The sequence below is a fragment of the Mytilus galloprovincialis genome, chromosome 13 (assembly GCF_965363235.1).
Source record: "Mytilus galloprovincialis chromosome 13, xbMytGall1.hap1.1, whole genome shotgun sequence".
NCBI lineage: Eukaryota > Metazoa > Mollusca > Bivalvia > Mytilida > Mytilidae > Mytilus > Mytilus galloprovincialis.
This window is the reverse complement of record NC_134850.1, coordinates 41,220,289-41,247,080: the sequence shown is the minus strand read 5'-3', so window position 1 is coordinate 41,247,080 and position 26,792 is coordinate 41,220,289. Positions and strand designations below refer to the sequence as shown.

The following is a 26,792-nucleotide window of genomic DNA, read 5'->3' as shown; positions in this document are numbered from 1 at the left end:
GTCCATTTGTTCGTCCATCCATCCGTTCGTTCGTTCGTTCGTCCGTCCGTCTGTCCACTTCAGGTTAAAGTTTTTGGTCAAGGTTAGTTTTTGATGAAGTTAAAGTCCAATCGACTTCAAACTTAGAACACATGTTCCCTATGATATGATCTTTGTAATTTTAATGCCAAATTGGAGTTTTTATCCCAATTTCACAGTCCACTGAACATAGAAAATGCGAGTGGGGCAATCGTGTGCTGGTGACACATTCTTGTTTTTCCCTTGTACTTCGACATTTGTGAAAATTGTATTTGTCTAAATCTTTTTGTAATGCCTTAAGATTTGTATCTGATTTTTCATTACAATGGTTTATAATAATAGTTTTGGTTGTAGTATTGCCTCCAAAAATGATGAAAATTGTACTTTGTATCACTAAAAAAAATTATCAAATATTATTTTTGGCATTAATATACATTTGGGAATATTGTAAATTAACTGATAATGTATTTTAGTGAAAGGGTAATTAAGATTTAGTGTATACATTTGTGTTTCTAATGTAATGTTTGAATCATTTTCAAAGGGTTGACGTCAAAGACATGAAAGGAGGTTTACAGATATTAACAGATAGAAATGCAACTGAAGCAGAGAAGAACATTTTCATTGCTGCCTGTATGGACTACAGTGTATGTATAATACAATAGTCCCAACCTTCAACAGCCTTTTTTCTCTGATACAACACAACTATAACCACAATAAATTAATCTACCTTGTCCTTTGTCCAGGTCACAATCTGTGAATTCAATATTATTATTGTTGGTGGGAGACTAATTTTTAAGGATTTCCAAAAGAAAAAAAAAGCATGATTTCTGTTGAACTGATTTATTTTGAAATTGAAACAGCAACCCAATGACAAAAGCATCCAAAAACTTTCTTGCCTGTAGGCTGACATAGACATGTATGATTTTGGAATTGATTTTGTGGGAAAATCTGAGCTCTTTTTAACTGCTTTCTAAAAACACACTTTTCCAATACTGTGGATTCATAAATTTGCCTTTGTATAGATTTTCTTGAATTTAATGAAAACTTGTATTTTTGTGGATTGATTTTGTGGTTTAGTAAAATTAGACAATTTATGATTTGTTGAAAATTTAAATCTTAGATTAACATTTAACCATGGAATCCTTGAAAATAGTATCACATGCATAATAATGAAGTCAAAGTATTAAATGCATTTTTATTTTTTTTTTAAATCATTTTATAATTATAATAGTAACATTTCTGTATTGTGTTTTTTTATGGTATTTTAGAAAAATAGTAAGGACTATTCAGTAACAAATATTGATGATAGTGATGAAAAAACTGGTGGAAAATCTGCTCTCAAAGCTCTTGGAAGTGGTATGCCCACCACTGTTGGTGTGAGTGGAGAAACATTCAGTGGAACATTTACAGTACAAGGAGGTAAATATAATACTAAAGGGAGGTAAATATTACAGTTGTGAAGAATTACTTCCCTTGAGTAGTAGATATTCAGCCAGTAGTCAGAGGTCATGCAAAGCCAGGGACATACTTTTGTAGCTCAGTGGGTTATAGCATTGACTTGTAACACAGAGATTCCATTCCTGGAGGAGACCTTATGATTTTCTAATCAAATAAATAATAGTGCTCTACATTTATACAGCAAAGGGAGGTAATTTGTGAACTGTTAATAATAACCTCTTTTTTTGTAGTTTATTTTAACATTGAGAAAAGGGATTCACCATTGGGGTTGCCAAAATCAAGAAAAACCAAGCATCTGATAAAGAAGTGTTAATTTAAAGGTTTATGACTGTAATACCGCTTCATTGTCATGGAGCTGAAATATATTCCTCACAGTTATATTTTATAATATGTTTTGTCTGCATCAAATTACTTTTATTTATCTAGGTGAAGAAATTTTCAAGGAACTTGATTTTGCTGTTACTGGAATAAAGGATGCATATGCTATTGGTCAAGGATTGTCCGAGGTTGGAGCCAAACTTTTAGGAGAGAAGTTAGCTAATATGACAGTTGGTGACATAGAAACTTTAATGGACTTCAAGAATGTTGATCCAATATTGGTGGCCCAGCTTATGAAAGATTTGAGAGACTTAGCTAAGGCATTGGTATGTTTTTTGATATGGATTAGCATAAGACCCTGTATTAGTATATATGTTCAATTTTAGAATTTAAATAAAAGGACATGTGGGATATATAAGTCAATTAGTCAACAACCCTATGGTAAAAACACCCAAAATACATCTCCTTTCCTGCTCATAATAACTCTATGGTAAAAACACCCAAAATACATCTCCTTTCCTGCTCATAATAACTCTATGGTAAAAACACCCAAAATACATCTCCTTTCCTGCTCATAATAACCCTATGGTAAAAACACCCAAAATACATCTCTTTTCCTGCTCATAATTTATTATTTGTTTCAATAAAGATCATAATTCTATCAATATAAGTCAAGTACTAGAAGGAGGATCACTGGGTAATTTTCATCAAAGTTATGGCCCTGGAGAATACATCAACATGAAAAAACAGACAAATATCGTTATTACGCTATACCTTTAAAATTTTTAAAGTTTTCAATAATCTTGATATGAAATATTTTTTCAACAATTTCTGTTTTTGTTAGTTATTTCCCTTGGGAATGTTTATTTTATGGAAAGTTGACCTACATGTAAACACGCATTAGCTCTAAAAAGCTATATTTTTTTGTGGTAAACAGTAAAATCCTTAAATAAAGTAGATTTATTCATAAAAAAGAAAATAATATTTGAGGTATTTATTATTGTTTTTCAATTATCTATTTTTAGTATTCTGAGTTCCTTACCAAGCTACTGTCCAATGGAGACGAGGTGTTTAAATCATTTGACTTTACACTTGGAGGAGACTTCAGCTTTCCTAAACAGGATATAACACTGTTTAGCTACAGTATTAACATGATGGTGGGTGGAATTATACCAATGCAGTTCTGTAAGTAATCATAAATTTATTTGTATGTTTCAGTCCAAAAATATATGCTGTTTTCAACCTAAGTATATTGCCTATTTTTTATATCTCAATATTAATATTTCAATTCATTTATTTTTGTGGGTAACAATTTTTTCGTGGATTCAGGAAAACTGAAAAAAAATGCTGCTCAAAAGATATAACTTAAAATTAGCATGTAACTGATTTACTGAAGTAATTTCACATTTAGACAGGTTAAGTTGAAAATATGGATTTTTTGTGTTATTAAAATTTGCTGTTACAAAATGTTAGAAATTATTATAAATTAAGGAATGTATCTCCCTCATGCAAAGCTCTGATCCCTTTCACGGATTTGGCTATACTTTTTGGACCTTTTGAATTATAGCTCTTCATCTTTTATATAAGCTTTGGATTTCAAATAGTTTGGCCACAAGCATCACTGAAGAGACATGTATTTTGGAAATGCACATCTGGTGCAGGAAAATTGGGAACGTTAATGTTATTAAGTCCCTATGAACATAATTTCTACATAAGATTTAATGGGATAGTTCATAAGTATGTTTTTATCAAACCAAAGACTTTTATTAATAAAACAAAACTATAAAAAAAAAACCATTTTGTATTACATTATGTTTACTATAGCTATGTTTCATAGTTATTAGTCTAGATTAAATGAAATAAGTGTCACATCCAGGAAAATTGGTTGTTATTTTTAGTGTGAGAATAAATTTTATCATAAGTTTTAACAATTTTCAGCATTTGGTGCTGGAGCATACTATGGAATGAAGTTTGAAATTGCAGCCAAAGTGTTAGAAATGAAGGCTATATGTGGTGTAGAACCTTATGCTGGAGTGACGGTCTATGGTGAACTGGGTATTGGATTTTTACTGTACGGAAAGCTTCGCTTAGAGGGAAGAATTATGGACCTGCGTTTCCCAACAACAGCTGAGATTACTTTCAATAAGTTCCCTCTAGATGTTGGGTAGGTGGATTTAAAGTTTTACTATAAATTGGGATGTTTTGTGTTGAGTTATTTGGCACTTTTTGTCTTTTTAAATCAATTGTGTATTTATTTTTGGGTTACTTATTAATAAATGAAATAAAATAATTGCCTTAAATTGCTTACATCCACATCATTTGAACGTTGGGAGAAAGTTGTTTTCCTGGCAATCATACCACATCTTTTATTCTTAATGAGACCTGAAAAATTATTTTGTAGAGGTTGACCTATTGGTGGCTTTCTCCTGTTTTCTGCTCTTTGGTCGAGTTCTTGTCTCTTGGATACATTCACCATTCTCAATTTTATTGTATTAACTTTGGAAAGGCATTAAATGTTAAAAAAATAAAGTGTTCAATAAATGTGTCTAGTGCCTTATAACTTGACCACTTTTTGTTGCGCTGATGAATATTTGAATCATTTAAATTTTCTTTACAGTCTGGTTATGTACTTGAAACTGACTCCAATTGAGCTGAAGTTGTTTGCCCTGGTGACCTTAGAGGTCAATCTTGGTCTTACTAAGTTTAAGAAAACCTTGTTTAAAGCTGAACTATGGTCGTACAAGGCTCCAACGATAACTAAGAAACTGATCGACAACAGGAAAGATGAAGAAGACAAAACTCCTCCAGATATTTCACCATTTACTGATGATGATATACCAGGAAGAAAGAGAAGGGTAATAAAAGAAATTACGTATTGAAGTTTCTGTTGAAGTCCTTTAAAATGTTCTATGTTTTGATGTTGAAAACTTTGCAATTTTTTAACTCCTGGGTAAAAACTTTTGAATACTGTAAATTATTGCATGCATTTATTATTGTGAATTTGTCAGATTAGACTAAAATGCAATTTTAGATTTTTGAAATATTTAGAATTGATACATGGTGTTTCAGAGGTTGTGTAGAAAAGTGAAGAGAAATAGGGATAAGATTATTGATGAGAAAAATCCAAACAATAAAATACTTTAAAAAATTGAAAATCTAATTGAGCAACATGAGATACCTTTCAGCATTCTGAACATTACCATATTCTTAATGATAAGAAAATGTCCATAAATTACAACAAGTACGTTTCTATATTTTATTATTTAGGCTACGCCAAGTTGTGAAGTTGAACAGATAGCAGATAGAGATTATGTAGAGCCAATGTTTGAAATCGCTGTACGTGCTGAGGACGACAGAAGTGACGTGGCTTACTTCCTTGATGTTGGAACAGTACCGGGAGGAAAAGATGTAATGGACCAGCATACTCTTGGTGGACCAAAAACATCAGTTGATGAGGCAAGTTTTAATAACATGCTTGTATCTAGTATTCAGAGGATAGATTTTTATTATAAAGTTTTCAAAATATTATTGCATCATCAAAATTGTATGCCAAAATGAATATTAATTGGAAGCAATCGTATAATAATGAAATCCAAATTTTTTTTTTAAGTCTCCACGAAAATGAATCCACTTTATATTTTAGAGAAGAAAGTTTCCAGTTAATATATAAAGAACCAACAATTCGCCATTTCAGAATCTAATGCATTCTGGGTAATATTTTCAAAAGTTTACACGAAAACGTCCACAATGAAAATTCAACCAATGTCCTGACGTTATTTTCATTTTGGGGTACGAACAATGAAATTACCCATATTACTTTAGATTCTGAATCGGCCAATTATACTCTTGTTAATTTAATATGTTGTATTTTCAGAGACTTAGTGCTACTGGAGTTCCTCTGTTTTTTACAATGTATGCACAAAATGACGCTGGTGAGCGCTCCATGGCAACATGTGACCTACATACATATGATGTAACTCTTCCTGGTGGTCGATTCACAGAAGACTTTTTATCAACCAGTAATCCAGCCGTGATGAAGGCATCTGTTGTTGTATACGAAGACTCTGAAATAGTTCTGACACAAGTTGGATTGGGATATGGAAAACAAGTGTGGGGGGATCAAGTAATTCCATGGAACACAGTCAATGTAGATGCTGCTGCATATGTTCCACCAGATCTAAGTAAGTTTTGGAGTTTCTGTGGGGGGAAGGGTGCGGGGTGCTGAAGTAATTCCATGGAACACTGTCAATGTAGATGCTGCTGCATATGTTCCACCAGATCTAAGTAAGTTTTAGAGTTTCTGTGGGGGAGGGGTGTGGGGCGATCAAGTTATTCCATGGAACACAGTCAATGTAGATGCTGCTGCATATGTTCCACCAGATCTAAGTAAGTTTTGGAGTTTCTGTGGGGGGAGGGGTGTGGGGTGATCAAGTAATTCCATGGAACACTGTCAATGTAGATGCTGATGCATATGTTCCACCAGATCTAAGTAAGTTTCTGTGGGGGGAGGGGTGTGGGAGATCAAGTAATTCCATGGAACACTGTCAATGTAGATGCTGATGCATATGTTCCACCAGATCTAAGTAAGTTTCTGTGGGGGGAGGGGTGTGGGATATCAAGTAATTCCATGGAACACTGTCAATGTAGATGCTGATGCCTATGTTCCACCAGATCTAAGTAAGTTTCTGTGGGGGGAGGGGTGTGGGATATCAAGTAATTCCATGGAACACAGTCAATGTAGATGCTGCTGCATATGTTCCACCAGATCTAAGTAAGTTTTAGAGTTTCTGTGGAGTGAGGGCTGTGGTGAAATCAAGTAATTCCATGGAACACTGTCAATGTTAATACTGATGCATATTTCCCACCAGATCTAAGTAAGTTTTAGAGTTTCTTTGGGGGGAGGGGTGTGAGGGGAGGGTTGTGGGGAGATCAAGTTATTCCATGGAACACTGTCAATGTTAATACTGATGCATATTTCCCACCAGATCTAAGTAAGTTTTTAGTTACACTTCAGAAATACTGTAAATTGAGGAAAGACTATGGTTTTGCAATATTTGCATACAAGCCTAAAGGAAATTGCCAAAATTGCATTGCTAGAGCTTGCAATAAGATAAAAGGCTAATTAGTGTTGGACAAATTTACCAAAATTTTCCTGATTTTTTTTTTTTACGTTTGAAATTATATGAATTGATAAAGATAAATAAATATTTAAAAATTAGAGTGTTTGTTGTGGTTTTTGGATGTTTTTACAAAATAAAGTTTTATGAATGCTCAACATGAAATTGACAGCTAAATAAGAATTTAGGTTTTAAGTTAAAGTAAGCAAATTTAAAGTTACATAAAGTAATCATTGTATGTGCTTGCTTAACAAACTGTAAGACAATGTTTCCAAATATTATTATTATTTCATACTAAAGAAATATCTAAAAAGTAGTTAGCCAAAACACATATGATGAACTGATCAGCAATCAACTTAAATGTTTTCATTTACATATATTTTTTTAAAGATTTATAATCATTTCCAATAATGTTTTAATTTTTGTTATAAAATTTTGATGGAAATGAAAAATAAGTAAACATGTAATAAGGTACCATTCATTATTGTAGGTAATGACCCACATAATCATAAAGTTATGGAAATGTTCACAGACTTCAGAATAGGTCGACTGATTGCGCCATTTGGAGGGGCTGCCTCCAGGGAAGCTACACATGGTGATTGTGCAAAACGATGTGCAGATATGCCAAAAACCAAATGCATGAGCTTCAATTATGACTTTATGAATGCTACATGTGAACTACTGGAAGGAATAGAAGGCCATCACTATAAGCTTGCCCAGTCTGGGTTGTTCCAGCATTATGAAAGACTTGGTATTGGACATATCTTGAGTTTTGATTATAATACTTTGTGGCTGACCCATAATAAGACACATTACTTCAACTTCCGTATCATAAATACCTTAGGATTTGAGAGTATTATTTCTACCCCTGCTATTATGGTGGATGTTACTCCTCCAACTACAGGTTAGTTATCTTTTTACATGAAGTAAAGTGAATACAATGGATCAGCATTGGTTTGTTAAAACGATACCAAGTACCGGACACTATATCACAGTAAATTGTGTCCACTGACTTAATGTTATTTTTGAACTATCATCTGGACGATATTTACCTATGAAATTGTGTCCACAATTGTGAAAAAGGGTCCCTCAAAGGAAGGACAATATTTTGTATGAAAAAGTGTCCTTCATAAAAGGGACAGTATTTCATGTGAAAAAGTGTTCACTCTCAATACTTACAAATGTATAGATAGCTTTAATTTTTTAAAGCAATTGCTTTTATGCTATCGCGTATGGCCATCTTTGTGACCCAGATCAGAGACTCCACCCATATCAAGCCATAGTATTTTGTTAAACAGGCTCCTGATCTGTCATTCTTTAACACCTATGTATGTTTTCTAATGCAATACATAGCTTGAAACTTTAAAAAAACGTTAGTGGATTTAAGAAGTTTCAGAATATGTTCTTGTAGATGTATTTTTGTATTTAAAGGGTCAACCGTTTGACTATCAAATAACATAGAAGTCCGAGTGAAAAAAAGTACATTTTTATAACTGCGATTCCGTTTTCCGCCGTTCGTACGATGTTTCAACAAAATATGGATTCATTTCAGTTGTTGATTTAGTATTGAAAATTTAACTGAATTATCTCCTATTAAATACGGTTTTATATGTTTAATTTGTGTTTCTTTAAGAGGTCAGGTGCTCTTGTTCATTCATAAAATTATCGTTCATTCATACATTTATCGTAAAATCAAAATCACTACACAGGTTAATGCGTAGTGTCAAATGATTACCTGTAATCTAAAAATAGACAAACTTTGTTTGCGCAAATAATTTAGCGGAACGAAACCCTTGTTGAAAACACATAACAATAAGTTCGTTTTCCTTTTCTGTCAAACTCCGTAATATTTATCGATCACCTTACTAATGAAATGGACCCGTCCAAACGTAGTAGATGCCAAGTCGGTCCAGATGAAGAGATATTTCAATTTGGAATTTTCTAGTTACATAGATTGAAAAAAAGTACGTCTTTTTAAATATCATGATCAAAACTGGGAATGCATAACAAATGTCAGATGAAACCATTATCCTCGTCTTTTCAGTGAACAAGTCTACTACGTTTGTTGACACTCGACGGTCCACCGTGTTAGCAATTTTATTTCACATGTTTTCGAAATATTGAAGATCATTTTTCGCAATGTTTCCTGAAAATTGATAAATGTCAAAGCAACGTAGAGCTGTTTGTTCTTGTTCGTATAATAAAATTGAGAATGGAAATGGGGAATGTGTCAAAGAGACAACAACCCAACGATAGAAAAACATACAACAGCAGAAGGTCACCAACAGGTCTTCAATGCAGCGAAAAATTCCCGCACCCGGAGGTGTCCTTCAACTGGCCCTAAACAATACATCAGTGATAACGATTTAATGTCATGTTTGTCTGTGATGACCCCCCCCCCCCCCCCCTTTTCGGGATTGCATGAGAATTATAGTTATCTCGTACCCACATGCACTTGTTTCTATCCATAGGAAGGTCGGCTATCCATATAAAACTATTTTGGATAGAAACAAGTGCCTGTGCTCGTACCGCATCAGAAGGACATACATGTATATCAACTGAGCAATAATGTTTGGAACTTAGCTTTAAAAATGATGACAAAGTACCATTATGAAAATATTTTTATTAAGCTGAAATATATATTTATTCTTTACATGTTTATGTCTTGTAAGATATTTTATTTCTTTCCCGTTTTTTAACATTTGCGTCTGGAAAGTTGAAATGTTTTAACTTAATCATTTGTGTTAATGGTTAAATATAAATTAATAATGAAAATTGTTAAAATTAAATCAATAAAGGAAATTATTGCCCAGTTACAAACACTACCAGGGGATAATCCATGATGATTTCTTTTTGAGTTATATGTTTCAGCACATGTATATTTGACCCCAACTTTAGCCTGGTAAACGTGTTGTCTCCTTGTGAAATATAAAACATATTGAAAATGACTTTCTGCTAAAGTCTTTTATTTATATAAAGTTAAAACCTTCTTACTTCTAACTAGACAACACTCATGTCAGGTTTAATTATTATATATATGTGGATGAAAAATAAAAGTCCCCAAACATTAACATGACAGCAATTGCTTTTACAGCCTTTAAGGCTTTGATTTATCTCAACTGAAGTTTTAAAATTAGCATGAAGGTTTTATCTCAATTAAAGCATGAGTATTGAAGTCATACAAAATGTGATCATCACCATGTCACAGTAAGGGTTGATTTAGTACAATTAAAAAAATGGTAGTATATTTTGAAAAATATTCTTTGTCTCACAACTTACAGTGCTGGATTGAGTAGGATTTCACCAATATATTCAATTGTAAATAATCATACAACATATAATTTAAGGGCCGATAAACAACAGCACCATTGATTATTTGGAAGTGGTAGATTGCAATTCAAAGATAATACCAGCCGATAGACCAGACTTCGGAATTTGGTGTAGAGGTATAAACTCTGCAATTAAAAATCACAGGTATGTATAATTTGTTGCTACAGTAAAATCTGTATGAACTGGTTAGCTATAGGACTTCAAAAATAAAAAAGCAAGTTTGGGCAGTGGGTCAGTTTGTTAAGGTTTTCAGATCAGCAGGAATTTATTGGCTTCTGACCAAATATTTTATTCACTGAACAAGAAAGTTTTTGGCAATAAAGTAAATGGGGTTATACTTGCATGACATCACAGAGAAATCCTTGTCATTTTATTATTACCTGATGCTTATCTTGTTTTCAAGACTATTAGTAAACATGTTGGAAGTTGTATGTATTTTTTGACTGATGATATATATATTTGCCCACTGGATCTCAGAGTGATAGAGATACATGGTTAATACAAATATTTATATAAGTCTGAAAATTACTCCAAACAGTGTTAGAGTTAGATTTTCTACTGACAATTTTTTGTTCGTCCTTCAGCGGGATTCGAACTCACACCTTTGATACACTACAACACCAATCGCTTAGCCTCATGTCCAGCGCTCTAGACCACTCGACCACATCCGCTATATAAAAATATAACTTCAATAGTCGTAGTGTTACCTTGTCACGGAAGGATAATCTAGAGATAGACATGAGACACATGTTTTTTAAGCGTGTGTAGATGTTATATTATTATTTTTATACACAATGTATTTTTCATTTGTCAGTAATCTAACTCAACAATTTTTATATATCATATGGGATCATGATGCATTTCATTATACAGTCACTAGAAATAAGTATATCATACAAACAAGTCTAAACAAGTGACAAACCATACAAAATATATGCCCACTGGATCTCAGAGTGATAGAGATACATGGTTAATACAAATATTTATATAAGTCTGAAAATTACTCCAAACAGTGTTAGAGTTAGATTTTCTACTGACGATTTTTTGTTCGTCCCTCAGCTGGATTCGAACTCACACCTTTGATACACTACAGCACCAATCGCTTAGCCTCATGTCCAGCGCTCTAACTCTAACACTGTTTGGAGTAATTTTCAGACTTATATAAATATTTGTATTAACCATGTATCTCTATCACTCTGATAGAGATACTATATCGAATACTATTCGAATCCTGCTGAGGGACGAACAAAAAATTGTCAGTAGAAAATCTAACTCTAACACTGTTTGGAGTAATTTTCAGACTTATATATATATATAATATATATATATATACACATACTTCCTTTTATTTATAACCGTTTTCCATAGAAAACACTGCTCAATACCCTAAATAATCACAAAAATAATGTGAAAAGGGGAGATAATAAATGTTAAGTCAACCCTACATATAATGTTATATATACTTATGTGATAGAAGTGTATTGTTATAGTACATTTGTTGAACCTGAATTTGAAGGGTTAGGTAATGCCTTGATTTTACAGTTTGAAAACTGTCATTTTATCTTTGTTTTGTAGAGTAATACAAGATGGACCAGAATCATTGGCTGTTTTCAATGGACCAATGTTTATGAATGACATGATGTATACAAGAGCAAATAATTATATCTCAGGTAAAACTTATGTATGATTCACAGGTTTCTCGAATACTGTATAGCAACCAATTTTCATAAAAAAAATTTTTTATGAAAAGCCCTTTTTATAATTTTCTAGTTTTGTTGGTGTATTCATATGAAAGAAGATTAATGTTTGACCTAATCAAGTTATTTTCTTATTCACTCAAATTAATTTGTTCACTGTAACCTTTGTAAGGTACAATCAAGACCAAAAACTTGGAAACATCAATTAGCTTTCCTAAATGTGATAGATATAGGAGAAGAAGATACAGATAATAAACATTTTTACCTAAGAAATATATGAAAATTACACCATCGCAAAGAAAATATTGTGTTTTTGGGTAAAGATTGTTTAAAATGCAATCAAAACCCTATGGAACTGACTTGGATTTCTAAACCTTCCAAGGTTCATCACTACTTTTGAGATTCACAAAATATAGTGCTTTGGTCATAGCATTCTAAACATTTTACATTACAAAAAAATGTGTTGAAAAAAAAGATCAGTGTCCTTTTATGCCAGAAACATACATGTGTCATGTTATTAATATAATGCCTTTCCTCACAAGTTATTATGCCCCACCTACGATAGTAGAGGAGCATTATGTTTTCTGGTATGTGGGTCTGTTCGTTCATTCGTTCGTACTTCCGGTCTCATATGATAGCTTCTTTCAATCTTGATTCCAAAAATATATAGTTTTTATATACTTTTGTATGTAGAATGGGAGATAATTGGCCACTTCCGGTTTGCTGGAAGTCGTTTTTAGTCTTCAGTAATCAGTTTATGTATCTATATGACAAAATATTCGTCTGTTCATTGGTCCGTCCATTCTGTTCGTCCGTCCGCTCGTCCGTCTGTTTGTCCCGCTTCAGGTTAAAGTTTTTGGTCAAGGTAGTTTTTGATGAAGTTGAAGTCCAATCAACTTGAAACTTAGTAAACATGTTCCCTATGATATGATCTTTCTAATTTTAATGCCAAATTAGAGTTTTTATCCCAATTTCACTGTCCTCTGAACATAGAAAATGATAGTGCAAATGGGGCATACGTGTACTTGGGACACATTCTTGTTTTAAGAAGGCATTTAGACTCCATACCTGCCAACTTTTCAATTTGCCCATGGGGGTTTTGTGTGCAAGATGGCTGTCATAGTCCTAAAAAACCTTCAAGGGGGCATGCAAATACATTTTAATGTTGTTTTTTGGCTTCTTCATACTTTTATAAGCCTTAAGTCTTAGTAAAATTAATTGTTTTGTTTAATTTGTGGACAAAATTGCTTTTTCAAAATTTCAATTTGAGAGCCTCCATGGGGGAAATCCCCCGCAAATAGTGACAGTTGGCAGGTATGAGACTCACGTTATTTATACAATGCATTTCCACACATGTTACTTATAGAATGACTTTCCATACATTGTAGGACAATCCTAAAACATGAAAGTTGTAATTTTTTAATAATGGTTATTAATGGTTCTGTATTTTGGTGTTTTTCAGCAAATTGGGATGGATTTGAAGACAGAGAAAGTGGTCTTCTCTTTATCACCATTACTGTTGGAACTCAAATCTGTGAAGAAACCATCCACGAACATCATGATCCACATGCTCATCTGTTTGACATATCTCAGTGGACACACAGTGCTATGATAAGTCCTATACCAGCACCTTATACACAGCTACCAGGTATTTTCCTATTGATTGATACCTTGTGATAACTAGAATTATAACCATTGGTACTGGAGTAAAAGTCATTCCCACTTTAAGTCGGATGCCCATTTTAGCTTCAAAATCAATGCTTTCACTATATGTATATAAACAAAGAAATTTTAAAAGTTTTTCTTTTGACTACCTGAATATGAAAGCTAGGTGTAATATATTTATAAGAATCATACAGATAGGGATTTTGGAGGCAGCAACCAGACAACACAAAAAAATATGATGGAGGAAAATCCTGAAATATGGAAACTTTTGTGAAAAGTATATGTAGTGTATAGTTTTTCAGAAGCGCATGCGTTAAGTTTAAGGAACCAAAAGGACATGCAATAATTCTACAATTTGATAGGTGAATATTCCCTAGTGGAGTTTGCCTTATTTATAGTAAAAAATTTAAGTAGGTCGTCATACAATAGAATAAGTTTTAAAAGGTAAAAAAAAATTGTTAATGCTAGAATCAATTCTAATTGAGGCCTGTTATATTTGCAGATGACCAATATTTCATCACAGTAAGAGCTATGAATGGAGTCAAATATGGAGGCCCCTTAGCAACAACTGTTTGCCACACAACCCCTTACATCGTTGACAATTCACCTCCTTTTATATATGAGCTGTACAACATTGGGTATGATGAATTCCAATATAACCTGACCTACAGACACAATTCAACGTAAGTATTAAATAACTTTGTTTGTCTTATGGTACCATACTGTCTTCTAATATGAAATATTGAGGTTTTCATCTGCAGCTGGGTCAGACAATAAACTTATATTTATGATTTCTGATGCCAGCTAAAGACATATATGAGCAATGAATAGTTGATTTGAAGTCAGAAATTATGACATGTTTATTTGCAGACTTATACCTTGCACATTTGAAATCTCACTCTGCAATTTTTTCTAGTAAAGAACAGCGTTATTATACCCTGCATAACGCATTGCAAGGAACCTTCAATATGGATTTACCGGGCGTCCTTCCATCTGTCTCTCCTTCTGTCTGATCGGTAAAGGATCAATTTTAAAGAGTTATGCTCCTTGATATATAGAATAAGTGCAACGTGGGGAACATTGGAACTCTGTTCTTTTATATTATTGACTTTGGCATGCTATCAACCTGAATTAAATGTAATGATTGCCATCTTTGTCTTGTCCAAAGAGACGGTTATATATTAATCTATTTATGTTATGTTTTTCAGTGATCCTGAGTCAGGTATATTGTATAATGATTGCTGCCTTGGTCTCACCCAGAGGGATTGTTATGAACTTCCATGGACACGTCTAGATTACAGCGATTTTGTTATGCTTACTGTATCCATTACAGCTGGTATACCAATATGGGTCAAAAACAAAGCTATAAATAATGGTGAGTCCTGGTGATTTCAAAGACAAATTATAAAGATTTTATCATGTATGTGTCGGAAAATACTATTGTTTAGGGCATACACAAAAGTTAAAATCTGTTTAAGTTTCTTATCATTTTATAGTATTGTATTACCCATATTGAAATGATGACATATTACCAAAGAAAATATTTTAAATGTCATGACTACTGTTTTGGAAATTCTCTGATAATTGATGCAAAATTTAAGAGGAGAAACACAAATTACATCAATTGTCGTCCAAACCCCAAAACAACTTTCCATGGAATAGTCCTCAATACAATTTGTATATGAAGTTAAATTTTAATTACAGTGGACCTGAGAACAATTAGAGCAGCAGACCAGCCAATCATTGTGGACCCAACCCCTCCAGTTGCAGGCAAAGTTTATGATGGACAGAGTTATGGAGTTGATCTTGCATTCACAAAAGATCCAGACGTGGTAAGCTTTCACATTCCTCTGTCTATTTATAGACAATTTAAAGGGGTAAACCTGGGTAGCCCCGAAATGTTCCTCAAGTTTAATTTTTCCTATATTTACACCAATAAAAGAGTAGGGGGACCATGTATCTTCAGCCATAGTCTTGTTTAAATTCACGATGGCATTTTATGTTACGGGTATATTGAATATAAAATTAATATGAATGGCATTAAAAGATATTTATGCCCCACCTACGATAGTAGAGGGGCATTATGTTTTCTGGTCTGTGGCTCCGTTCGTCCGTCCGTCCGCCCGTCCGTCCGTCTGTGGTTCCGTTCGTCCGTCCAGGTTAAAGTTTTTGGTCAAGGTAGTTTTTGATGAAGCTGAAGTCCAATCAACTTGAAACTTAGTACACTTGTTGCTTATGATATGATCTTTCTAATTTTAATTCCAAATTAGATAATTATCCAATTTCACGGTCCATGGAACATGGAAAAGGATAGTGCGAGTGGGGCATCCGTGTACTTTGGACACATTCTTGTTTCAATGGATATAAGTTGTATTAGCAAAAGATTTAACAGTTTTATTGTGTCGCTTGACGGAATCAAAAAGCGAGACATAGGTATGCTGTTTCCGGTGGCGGTGGCGATGGCGATAGCAACGGCGTCAACAATGTATTAGTTTGTGATTAGGTCTAGTTTATGGTGAACTACTAGTGGTAAGTCAAAGATATTTGGTATGCAGTTGTATAAGTATTGGCACATCTCATTACCATGGAGATTATTTGACCCCGCCCCCTCAATTATGGTCTATTGACTGAAACTTTTGCTTAGTTTTCATGTATTAGTTTGTGATTAGGTCAGTTTATGGGGAAACACTAGTGGTAAAGTAATGATAATTGGTATGCAGTTGTATAAGCATCAACATATCTCATTTCCATGTAGATTATTTGGCCCTGCCCCCTCATTCATGGTCTATTGACTTTGAAATTTTTGCTTAGTTTTAATGTATTAGTTTGTGATGAGGTCAGTTTATGGGGAACCATTAGTCGTAGGTTAATGATAATTGGTATGCAGTTGTATAAGCATCAACATATCTCATTTCCATGTAGATTATTTGGCCCTGCCCCCTCATTCATGGTCTATTGACTTTGAAATTTTTGCTTAGTTTTAATGTATTAGTTTGTGATGAGGTCAGTTTATGGGGAACCATTAGTCGTAGGTTAATGATAATTGGTATGCAGTTGTTTAAGCATTGGCAAACCTCATTTCTGACCCGCCCCCTCAGTCATGGTCTATTGACTTTGAAACTTTTGCTTAGTTTTCATGTATTAGTTTGTGTTAGGATAATTTATGGGGAACCACTAGTGGTAAAGTAATGATAATTGGTATGCAGTTGTATAAGCATCAGCATATCTCATTTCCATGGAGATTATTTGGCCCTGCCCCCTCATTCATGGTCTATTGACTTTGAAATTTTTGCTTAGTTTTAATGTATTAGTTTGTGATGAGGTCAGTTATGATAATTGATTTGAAGTTGTTTAAGCATTGGTAAACCTCATTTCTGACCTGCCCCCTCAGTCATGGTCTATTGACTTTGAAACTTTTGCTTAGTTTCATGTATTAGTTTGTGATTAGATCAGTTTATGGGGAACCAGTAGTGGTAGGTCTATGATAATTGGTATGCAGTTGTATTAACATTTGCATGTCTCATTACCATGGAAAATTTTATACCCTCCACTTCAGTTATGGTTTATTGACTTTGAAATTTTGCTTAGTTTACTTGTATTAGTTTGTGTTTAGGTTTAAAGAGAACTACTCATGTTAAGTCAATGGTATTTGGTATGCAGTTATATTAGCATTGGCACATCTCATTTACATGGAGATTGTTTAGCCATGTACCTTCAATCATAGTTCATTGACTTTGAATATTTGTTAACTTACATGTTAAAGTGTTGCTATTTTTTATTTCAACATTTGCATTATCGAAATTACAAAAAAACGAGACATATCTCTGTGATAACAGTTTATTTTATGATAGTTAGTATAATAAGATAACAGGGGCTGATCCAGCCATTTTTTTAAAGGGGGTTCAAACCATATGAACCCCTTCAAATACAGTTATTGTTAAAAAAAAAAAAGAGGGGGGAACCCCAGAACACACCCACTTGATCTGCCACTGGAAAACCTATACATAATTTATTTATTAAGTTGTTAAATAAAACGTTATTTACCCAATGAAGCCAATGTATTTCATTGATTTATTATTATGTGTCTTTTGACAGATTTGTGCCAACTGGCAAGGCTTCTTTGATCCTGAATCTGGAATTTCATACTACGTGGTTAGCGTAGGTTCTGAACCATTAGAAAATGTGACAGACATTTCTAACTTGACACAAGTTAACAAGAAGTCACATGAGGCCTGCGTTCTTCTGCAACCAGGATTTTATCTTGAACATGGCAAGACTTACTATACAACAGTCTGGGCTTATAATGGAGCAGCTAGACAACTGAATATTTCTACAATTTCAAATGGAGGTAATTTAAACTACACTTATTAACAAATGTACAGGTACTTAAACGACTTGGGTTGGTAATGAAAAAAATATTGTACACACATAAAGTGAAATGTATTAAGTATTAAATGGATTTAGTTTTTTGGAAAGATTAGAACTTGTTTTAAATCTTTACTAAGGCACCAGCCTCCCTAACAACACGACAGGTTAGCTACTGTTACTAAATGTATTCACACTTAAATATAGTTCCCTATGGTTTTCATGTATGTGCACATAATACTCATATAAACTGAAAAATGGATTTATTATTGGAGCAGTTCATTTAAGAATGTATGTCATTAAGGTGTGTTCATTTGCAGACTGTTTATTAATTAGTTTGATTAAGTAATTGAGTATTGGTACAATAATAGTTTGATTGACAACTGTCATTACCACTAAACTATCAGAGACAAGGTGGACCTTTAATTACAATGCCCCACCTCCTAAACTGTCAATCAAATTGACCACATTACCTATCAACCTAAGTCTTACATAATTATACAGACCCAATGCAATATACAGTGTACAATATACATTTCAATAAACAAATATTTGACCTCATAATTGAATACACAAATGTATATATTAGATGTTTGATATATATAAGGATCATTTATTTATTGCCTATTACTTTTGATCTACATTACTTAAAGTGATTCTGTAAATTTTATTTGAAAGATAAATGATTAATTAAGGATTAACAAGATCTCTTAAAATAAATGAAATATGAATATAAATATGAATATATATAAAAGGTATTCATTCAAGTAAAGCCTATAATTTACTTGATAAATTTCCAATATTTATCTATAATTAATGAACAATTTAGATTTGTTCACATTTTTTTTTATCAGGAATTGGCTTGAAACAGTTTTAAATTTTTTAAAGTTTTAATTATAGCAAACCATTGTTTATTAGGTTATTCCCCATCAATCAGTATGTCTATTTTAGTCATTTAAATTTTTATTAGAAGTGAATATATATTTTTGCAATCAAGAAAGAATCCACATTTCAATAAGTAAGTTTTTTAATTTGTTTATGTTGTGGTGAAAAAGTACATTTTCAATGCCCTGTGTTGAAAAGTACTTTTACAAAAAATTAACCAAAAGGCACTCTACAACTTTTAATCTTCAATGTCATATAACCTCTGTTTCAACTTACAAAATGCCCCAAAACAACATTTTTAGATTATTTTTGTTGACACTTTAAAGTTCTTAGTTGTTGGTCTAGATTTTATGTCTTACAAGTATAGTTGGTAACATTTACTAGAAGAATTTTTGATTTGCAATTTTTTGTTTTTTTGAAACATGTTCAGAATAGGCAACATTATTTGGATAAGATATAAACTGCAGTTTAAATAAAATTATGCTAATTAAGAGACCCATATTATTTGATTTGAGCTCATTTTATCCTCCTACTGGAAAAGCACTTTTCCTTCTAAAGACCTGCTGTTATAATGCAATTTTCAGCAATAGTGTTTTATTAATGTTCATTTTTCCACACCATACCTTAATATGAAATAATTCAAACTACTCTTCTAATCTTTCCATGAGTGATATCCATCACTTTGATTCAATTTCTCATACTGATATTTTGATAAGCCATTAACAAGGACGTATGTTAGTTATACGTCCTTGCCATTAATAACACCATGATAAGGACAACAATTATGGATATATTATGCAGTATATTTTGTTAATGTTTTGGATGCCAAGAAATTTCCAAATCTCCCATCATAACTAATTACTGATTTTCTTTTGGCTTGTAGACATACTTTGTCCAAAATAAAGAATCAAGTATCAATAAAATTTACTTTTTTTCTAAATCTACCAAAATATGTAAAAAAAGTAACCAAACATATGGACCCTGTGAAAATGACTTCAGAAATGAATATTTGAAATCTGGAGATAAAAATGACCAAAACAATTGAAGTGTTTGTCATGAGGGAGTTCGATACTAAATTTCTGTATCAATTTAAAATTTACTAACAGAAGTCAAGAAATTTTAAAAAATCAAGTCATAGGCAAAACACTGCCAGCTGGGCTGATGATTCCCTCAGTAATGTTTTTGCCCCCCAAAAATGATTTGTAATGAGGAAGGGGTATCAAATAATGTAAGACTTGCAAAATATTTAGTATAAAACTGACTTTCTTAAATCATGCTCATTATTTTTATTAATAGTTCTGGTTGATTTATCTGCCCCCGTACCCGGGGAAGTCGTTGATGGAATGATGGATAATTTTGGTGACTTAGACTTCACATCAAGTCAGGCTAAGGTGGAGGCCCAATGGAAGGATTATTATGACCCAGAGTCAACCATCAAACAGTATGATGTACAAGTGTCCAGTGCTCAGTAAGTGTAGAAGTGTTGTCATGTTTACCAATTCTAACCATTCCATTCATTGTTTCAATATTGCAGATCTTCATATGATTTTTTTTTTTTAGTTTTGAAGTGATAAAATTGAGAATGGAAATGGGGAATGTGCCAAAGAGACAACAACCCGACCATAGAAAAAAAAACACAACAGCAGAAGGTCACCAACAGGTCTTCAATGTAGCGAGAAATTCCCGCACCCGGAGGCGTCCTTCAGCTGGCCCCTAAACAAATATATACTAGTTCAGTGATAATGAACGCCATACTAATTTCCAAATTGTACACAAGAAACTAAAATTAAAATAATACAAGACTAACAAAGGCCAGAGGCTCCTGACTTGGGACAGGCGCAAAAATGCGGCGGGGTTAAACATGTTTGTGAGATCTCAACCCTCCCCCTATACCTCTAGCCAATGTAGAAAAGTAAACGTATAACAATACGTACATTAGTCTTTCATGCATTTGACCTATAAGTTTATGAATAGGTTTTATCATACATATGAATTGTATAGTAAAAAAAAACTATAAGGATGATATGTAAAAACTTTATTTCAGAAACATGTCTAACGACTTCACAGTGATTAGAGAATGGGTGACGTTCAGTAACGATTCCACCAGTGCTAAATGGCTTAATTTCCACTTGGCACACAGAGATAGAATCAAGATAGAACTGAAAACAACAAACGGAGCTTTGAATTCCATTGTTAATGAGACTGATACATATGTTGTGGACTTAACTCCTCCCGCCCTGAGTTACCTTGGTGATGGTTTGACACAGGGTGATGATATAGACTTCCAGGTGAGTGGTTATTTTTAGAAAGGGGAATTTCATTTGAATAGGCTAAGCCATCATATTTATGTTTATAGCATATGTGTATTTCCATTAAATGGGCTCACAAGGATTATAGTACAATATAAGACATAAATCAGACAATAACAAAAAGAAACAACAATACAGTTTGATCATGAACTAAACAATACATAAATATATATATTCTCTCCTCCTCAGGCACACAAGTAGAAGCAATTATGGCATATCGTCACCTATATTTGACATTCTTGGCTTATATGATTTTATGTCTGATTTTTTCCATTTCAGCAAAGGTTGTTTGATTCTCATCACAATGAACTTTAAGTCTTTCAATAAACAAACAATTAATGTTTCAATTTCCGTGTTTTGTTATGACAAATTAGAGTTTTGACCCCCAATTTCAATGTCCACTGAACATAGAAAATGATAGTATGAGTGGGGCATCCATGTACTATGGACACATTCTAGTTTTAAACGTTTTGATATAAATTTGTTTTTCATGAATGTTTAACATTATTTTTGTAGTCTGATTCCACTTCATTAAGTACAAACTTCAAATTTGAAGACAATGAATCTGGACTGGATTACTATAGAATACAGATTTATGAGAAGTACCAGGGTACCAGAAGACAAATTGTCCCAGGTATTATTACTAGTGCAAAAAACATGATTTTCGAATGCATAAAGAGTGCAATTAGTCCTGATGAAAAAAGACTAGTTTTAATGTTTATTTTATGGTATGCCAGAGTACTAAGGACATCAATTATGCCACATTTATTTATTTAACTCGTACAAATGTTGTTTTAATCTGATAGCTGATATATGCAGGTAGGCTTTCCTAAACAAGGTAATGCTTTTTTGTTGTTATATCCCAAAAACTATAGGAGCTGTATTAAAAGTGTTAAAAATTATCACCAAATTAAAATTGAAGAAGAATATATATGCAATTTTAGGTCCCCATTTATGATAGCAGACTGGCTGTTTTTCACCTAGTGAGAAGTATCGATATAGACTTAGGTGAGCCCCTTTAATTCTTTCTAGTTTTATCTTCACATTTGAAGTATGAAAAAAGAAACTTAATCCAATCATTTTCTAGTTAGTGTTTAAAAAAATATGTCTTTTGTATGTTTCAGTTAATAATGGTGAATGGATGGACCTATTGGGCAACCCAACAAGGACATCCTACACTCACAGTGGAATGTCTCTGAACCTCGGTGCCGCTTACAGTGTCCGAGTGGGATCCCTTAACAAAGCAGGACATATGGCAGTGTTTGAAACTGATAGTGTTAGAGTGGATACATCACCACCTTCTGTGAGTGGATCATTTTAAAATGACAAGTTTTACCAGAAATGAGCCTCTTGTTTTCTAAGAAAATGGTTAAATGTTGAGAAAGCTTTACAGAGATGGTTTTCAAGAAATACCTTTTATTGCTTTCAGAGGCAGATTTCCCCCATTTGTGAGAAAATTTATTTAGGGAATCACTGAAGTATTTCTGGAGCTGGAAATGAAAATTTCTGGATCTACCACTGCCTTAAATTTTCTCTTTTACTCTTAAAGAATGTCAACATGATTGAATTTTTTTTTATGTTAAAATATGATTCTCTGAATTCAGAAATTATGGTGTGCATTTATTATTAAAAAAACTCACAATAATTTCTGATTTACAATATTCTTATTCTTTTTGCATATATTGATTATTTGTTTATTTGTTTTAGATCATGTGGTTGAAAGTGGGAACATTAGTCTCTGGTGTAGAGGAGAAAGTTGATGGATATGTGTGGCAGGCTGGTACAAAAGGGATCAAGGCAGCCTGGTTGGCTATTGACCCTGAGTCTGGTATCATTGGGTATGAGGTTGCTGTAGGAACTATTCCTGGTAAATATTTTTAGATTAAATTAAAATGAAATAACTTTTTGCTTAACTATGTATCTAATGAACTATTCAAATGTTACCAAGCCTGTCAAATTAGTTTTTCTGTTGAAATTTTTTTATTGTAAGAATTTTTGTGAAATGAAGGCAAGGTCTAAAATCATGATAGTGGGATAGTTTCCACCTACTGTACACTGTAATAACATATTTTCTATCATTCTCAAAGGTGGAACAGATAAACTAGGCTGGACATTATATGGTGCAGAAAATGATGTGTATATAGATGGTCTTACTCTTGATATAACCAACCTGACTACCTATGATCCTGTGTATTATGTCAGTCTGAAGGCCAAGAATGGAGCACAATTACTCAGCTCGTCAATCACATCTACTCCTATTGTTGTTGTGGAAGAAGATAGAGCCGGTAATTTTATAGTCACAAATTAAAAAATAGAAACACTTTTTTTTAAATTGATGTGAAATACAATCTAATGCTGCAAGTACTGAAGTCTATCTTCACTAAATTTTCCATCTGCTACAATAACCTCTATGAAATTTGAAATTTAAGTTTGTTCCCATATGATTACAGACAAAATGTAAATGGCTTTATAAAGGCAAGTTTCTACTGAGTTGAACATCATGTGGATTCATTTATTTAAGTGTGTTCCAATTTTCATAATTTCTATATCAATGTCTGCATACAAGCCTATAGAAAATTTGTAATCTGTTGAAGATTTAGATCATGGTTTGCCTGTACCAATGAAAACCATCAAAATTGGTAGTCAACAAATAACAATGAAGCCACGGTAGCTGAATATTATATGTACCAGTTTTTATTATAAATATATATTGCTGACCTTTATACAAAATTAATTAACCCTATTACATAGGTATAGATTGAACAGTAAAGTCTTAAGTAATGATAGAGTTTATCTAAAATCTATTATATGTTATTCAGGTCTCAGACAGGGTATATACTGTGACATTCCCGGCTTAAGAGTTTATATCCCCTGAGCCGAAGGCGAAGGGGATATAAGCCCTAAGCCGGGAATGTCACAGTATATACCCTTTCTGAGACCTGAATTACACATATATTACGGATTACCCCTGACCTAATGTTATTTTGCAGTGCAGGTATTTGTTGACAACACATATATATTAAAAAACCCAACCTGATATGTTCGGCATACGTGAAGGATTTTCTAATTTGCTGTGAACATAATTTTATCGTGTATGTAATAATTTATGATAACACTTTTAACATTAAATTTAAGTATTAAAAGTGTAAATTGCGTGATTTTGTATCAAAAACGTATTATTGACTGAAGCACGTCATTATTTTCCCTCTGTGAGCCTCTGATAGTCTGATAGCTTTTGACTACGTCACATAGTAACCGGTGTTATGATGACGTTTTTGAGGTTCCAATTGGGGATAAAAACGTCGTATATACTCCGGCAGTTTCCTGAATATATACTGACATCTCTGTGTTGTTATCCAATCACAAACCTCGACACATTTGTAATCCGTAATATAACATTATATACAGGTCTTATTGTTGATGGAGCTGATGGAACAGATACTACCTCAACAGAATTGGGCGTGGACGTTGACTACACCGTAGATACCACCACTGTTACTATACAGTTTGATGGATTTGAAAGTCACCTTCATGGTGTGATGATGTATGAGTGGGCTGTAGGTACCTCACCAGGTGGAGAAGATGTACAACCATTCATGAGTGAGGGTATTATACATTCAGAGGAAGAAAATGTAGCGGGAGATGGTAAGTGTTGTCTGCTTTTTGCTCATTTTGAGTCATATTCATCTTCCATTGTCAGATCCATATATACTCACCCTCAGTTAGTTGTATCTTGACTGACAGGAATTACTTGCTATCTTGTGTATAATTGTCTTCATATTAATTCATAGCTCCTTAAATATCCTTCCATATAAGCCAAACAAAATTAGTATGTTTCTTCAGTTTTGTATCTTTATTTTTTGAATTTATCACATTAGTTTTACATTACTCGAAAGCATCATATTCATTCTCTTTTCTGACTTGTAGGTGTAACAAGTTCTGGACATGCCCATGCCACATTACCATTGAAGCCAGAGACCATTTATTATTCATCTGTCAGGGGAATCACTAATGGTGGAAATGTTGTCCAGTCATCTTCTGATGGTTTTATGGTTGATGTATCACCACCTACAGTCAATATTGACAGGTAAGGAAAATAGCTTAGTGTGTGCAATTTACAAGTGAAAGTTGTTCCATGAAAACATACATAGGACCAAGGAAGCCACTTTAAGTTCTTATCTAATGCTACGTTTTTGAAAGCAACAGGCCTAAATCTGTTTTATTTCAATCCTGTTTCTACTTAAGTCATCCTTTATTAAATGGCATAGATACTAAAATTAAGGATGAATCTTGGAATGATGCTATTTACTCTTGTCATTCTAGTAGAATATTACTATAGAAAATCCAGTGGATAGCTGCGTTCAACAGAATTCTAATTGAATTTTGGTGTGATATTCAATTCCAAGGAAAAACAATGGATTCCACTGGATCGGCATCTTTGTTATTGGTATATATTTTCACTTTGACATTATAATTATATTTTAATAGGTTAACAGACAAAACATCAACAGATCAGGACATCACTAGTGGTAATTCTCTTTACCAGACAACAACTGACTCACTGACTGCCCAGTGGACATACAACGACACAGAGAGTGGTATAGAACGAGGATGGTATTCAGTAGGAACCTATCCATTTGCTGAGGACATAGCCACTATGGTTGAGGTAGAGATTTCAGCCATGGATTTCAGTACTTTACCATTGGCCTATGTTACTGCTGTTGATACAGGTATGGAAGACACAAAATTGTCTGTGATAGTTTGTAATAAAAGATGAATAGTGATATAGTGTATTTAACCCCTATGTAATTGTTTAAAAACATTTGATTCACTTACAATTCTATTGGTAGATTTGTGCCTTGAAGAAATGCTAATATAAATAGACTGAAAAATACTTAACTTCTCTAGAATATAGATAACCAATATATGTAGCAAGTTAACTGAGTGATCTAGGGTGCTGCACACAGTTCATGTGATGTGGTTGATAATTCAAAATCTCAACAGTTTGCAAGTGAGAAAATGCATTTTTTGGTAATTGATTAGCCTTATTAAAGATGTAAAATATCTATCATTCTGTGAAAGATATTATATATACTTTGAATTTCTATATTTTCATTGGTACCATTTTCTTGTGGAATGAGGTCAAATTGTATCAGCCTGAATATAATATTTCTTTAACCATCTCCATACAAGAGTACAGAAATTTGTATTTCTTGGAAACTTAAATTTATGATGAACTTTAAAGAAAGAAAAAATAAGCACCCTACAAATATTAACGAATGCTCCTTATATATTTTAGGAAAGCCAAACATAATCAGTATCTGGGCAGAGAACAAAGCTGGACTCGTGTCTGAAGTAGCTACTGGATCAGTTATCATTGACAAAACTCCACCAGGGGAAGGCTTCGTCTCCTGTCCTGATTATGTGGGGGTGAGTAAAACTAATTTTATAATTGCATTAGATGTTATTTTGTCATTGAAGTATGCATCAAGTCATGTAATTTTTCAATTTCTTTGCTAAGTTTAAAAAAAAACATTGATATAAATAAAATTTTATAAAAACAAGAAAAGACTTATGACATTTGATTGAGATTTGTCTCAAAGGCAATTATACCAAAACATACAGATTGT

At 33.1% G+C, this 26,792-nt stretch overlaps 1 protein-coding gene across 1 annotated transcript in view; it reads left to right on the top strand.

Moving 5' to 3' along the window:
* LOC143056305 (uncharacterized) overlaps positions 1–26,792 on the top strand; it is a 313,066-nt gene that overhangs the window by 260,951 nt on the left and 25,323 nt on the right. The window contains exons 154-179 of the mRNA XM_076229390.1: positions 560–662; positions 1,287–1,437; positions 1,903–2,120; positions 2,820–2,979; positions 3,733–3,958; positions 4,412–4,649; positions 5,062–5,250; positions 5,669–5,975; positions 7,402–7,815; positions 10,259–10,385; positions 11,817–11,911; positions 13,401–13,586; positions 14,106–14,286; positions 14,812–14,978; positions 15,308–15,435; positions 17,699–17,951; positions 20,150–20,321; positions 20,898–21,141; positions 21,679–21,796; positions 22,287–22,465; positions 22,870–23,029; positions 23,250–23,447; positions 24,571–24,807; positions 25,090–25,249; positions 25,651–25,892; positions 26,462–26,592. Of these exons, the coding sequence (XP_076085505.1) occupies positions 560–662; positions 1,287–1,437; positions 1,903–2,120; positions 2,820–2,979; positions 3,733–3,958; positions 4,412–4,649; positions 5,062–5,250; positions 5,669–5,975; positions 7,402–7,815; positions 10,259–10,385; positions 11,817–11,911; positions 13,401–13,586; positions 14,106–14,286; positions 14,812–14,978; positions 15,308–15,435; positions 17,699–17,951; positions 20,150–20,321; positions 20,898–21,141; positions 21,679–21,796; positions 22,287–22,465; positions 22,870–23,029; positions 23,250–23,447; positions 24,571–24,807; positions 25,090–25,249; positions 25,651–25,892; positions 26,462–26,592 (4,984 nt within the window). The remainder of the gene's footprint in view (positions 1–559; positions 663–1,286; positions 1,438–1,902; positions 2,121–2,819; positions 2,980–3,732; positions 3,959–4,411; positions 4,650–5,061; positions 5,251–5,668; positions 5,976–7,401; positions 7,816–10,258; positions 10,386–11,816; positions 11,912–13,400; positions 13,587–14,105; positions 14,287–14,811; positions 14,979–15,307; positions 15,436–17,698; positions 17,952–20,149; positions 20,322–20,897; positions 21,142–21,678; positions 21,797–22,286; positions 22,466–22,869; positions 23,030–23,249; positions 23,448–24,570; positions 24,808–25,089; positions 25,250–25,650; positions 25,893–26,461; positions 26,593–26,792) is intronic.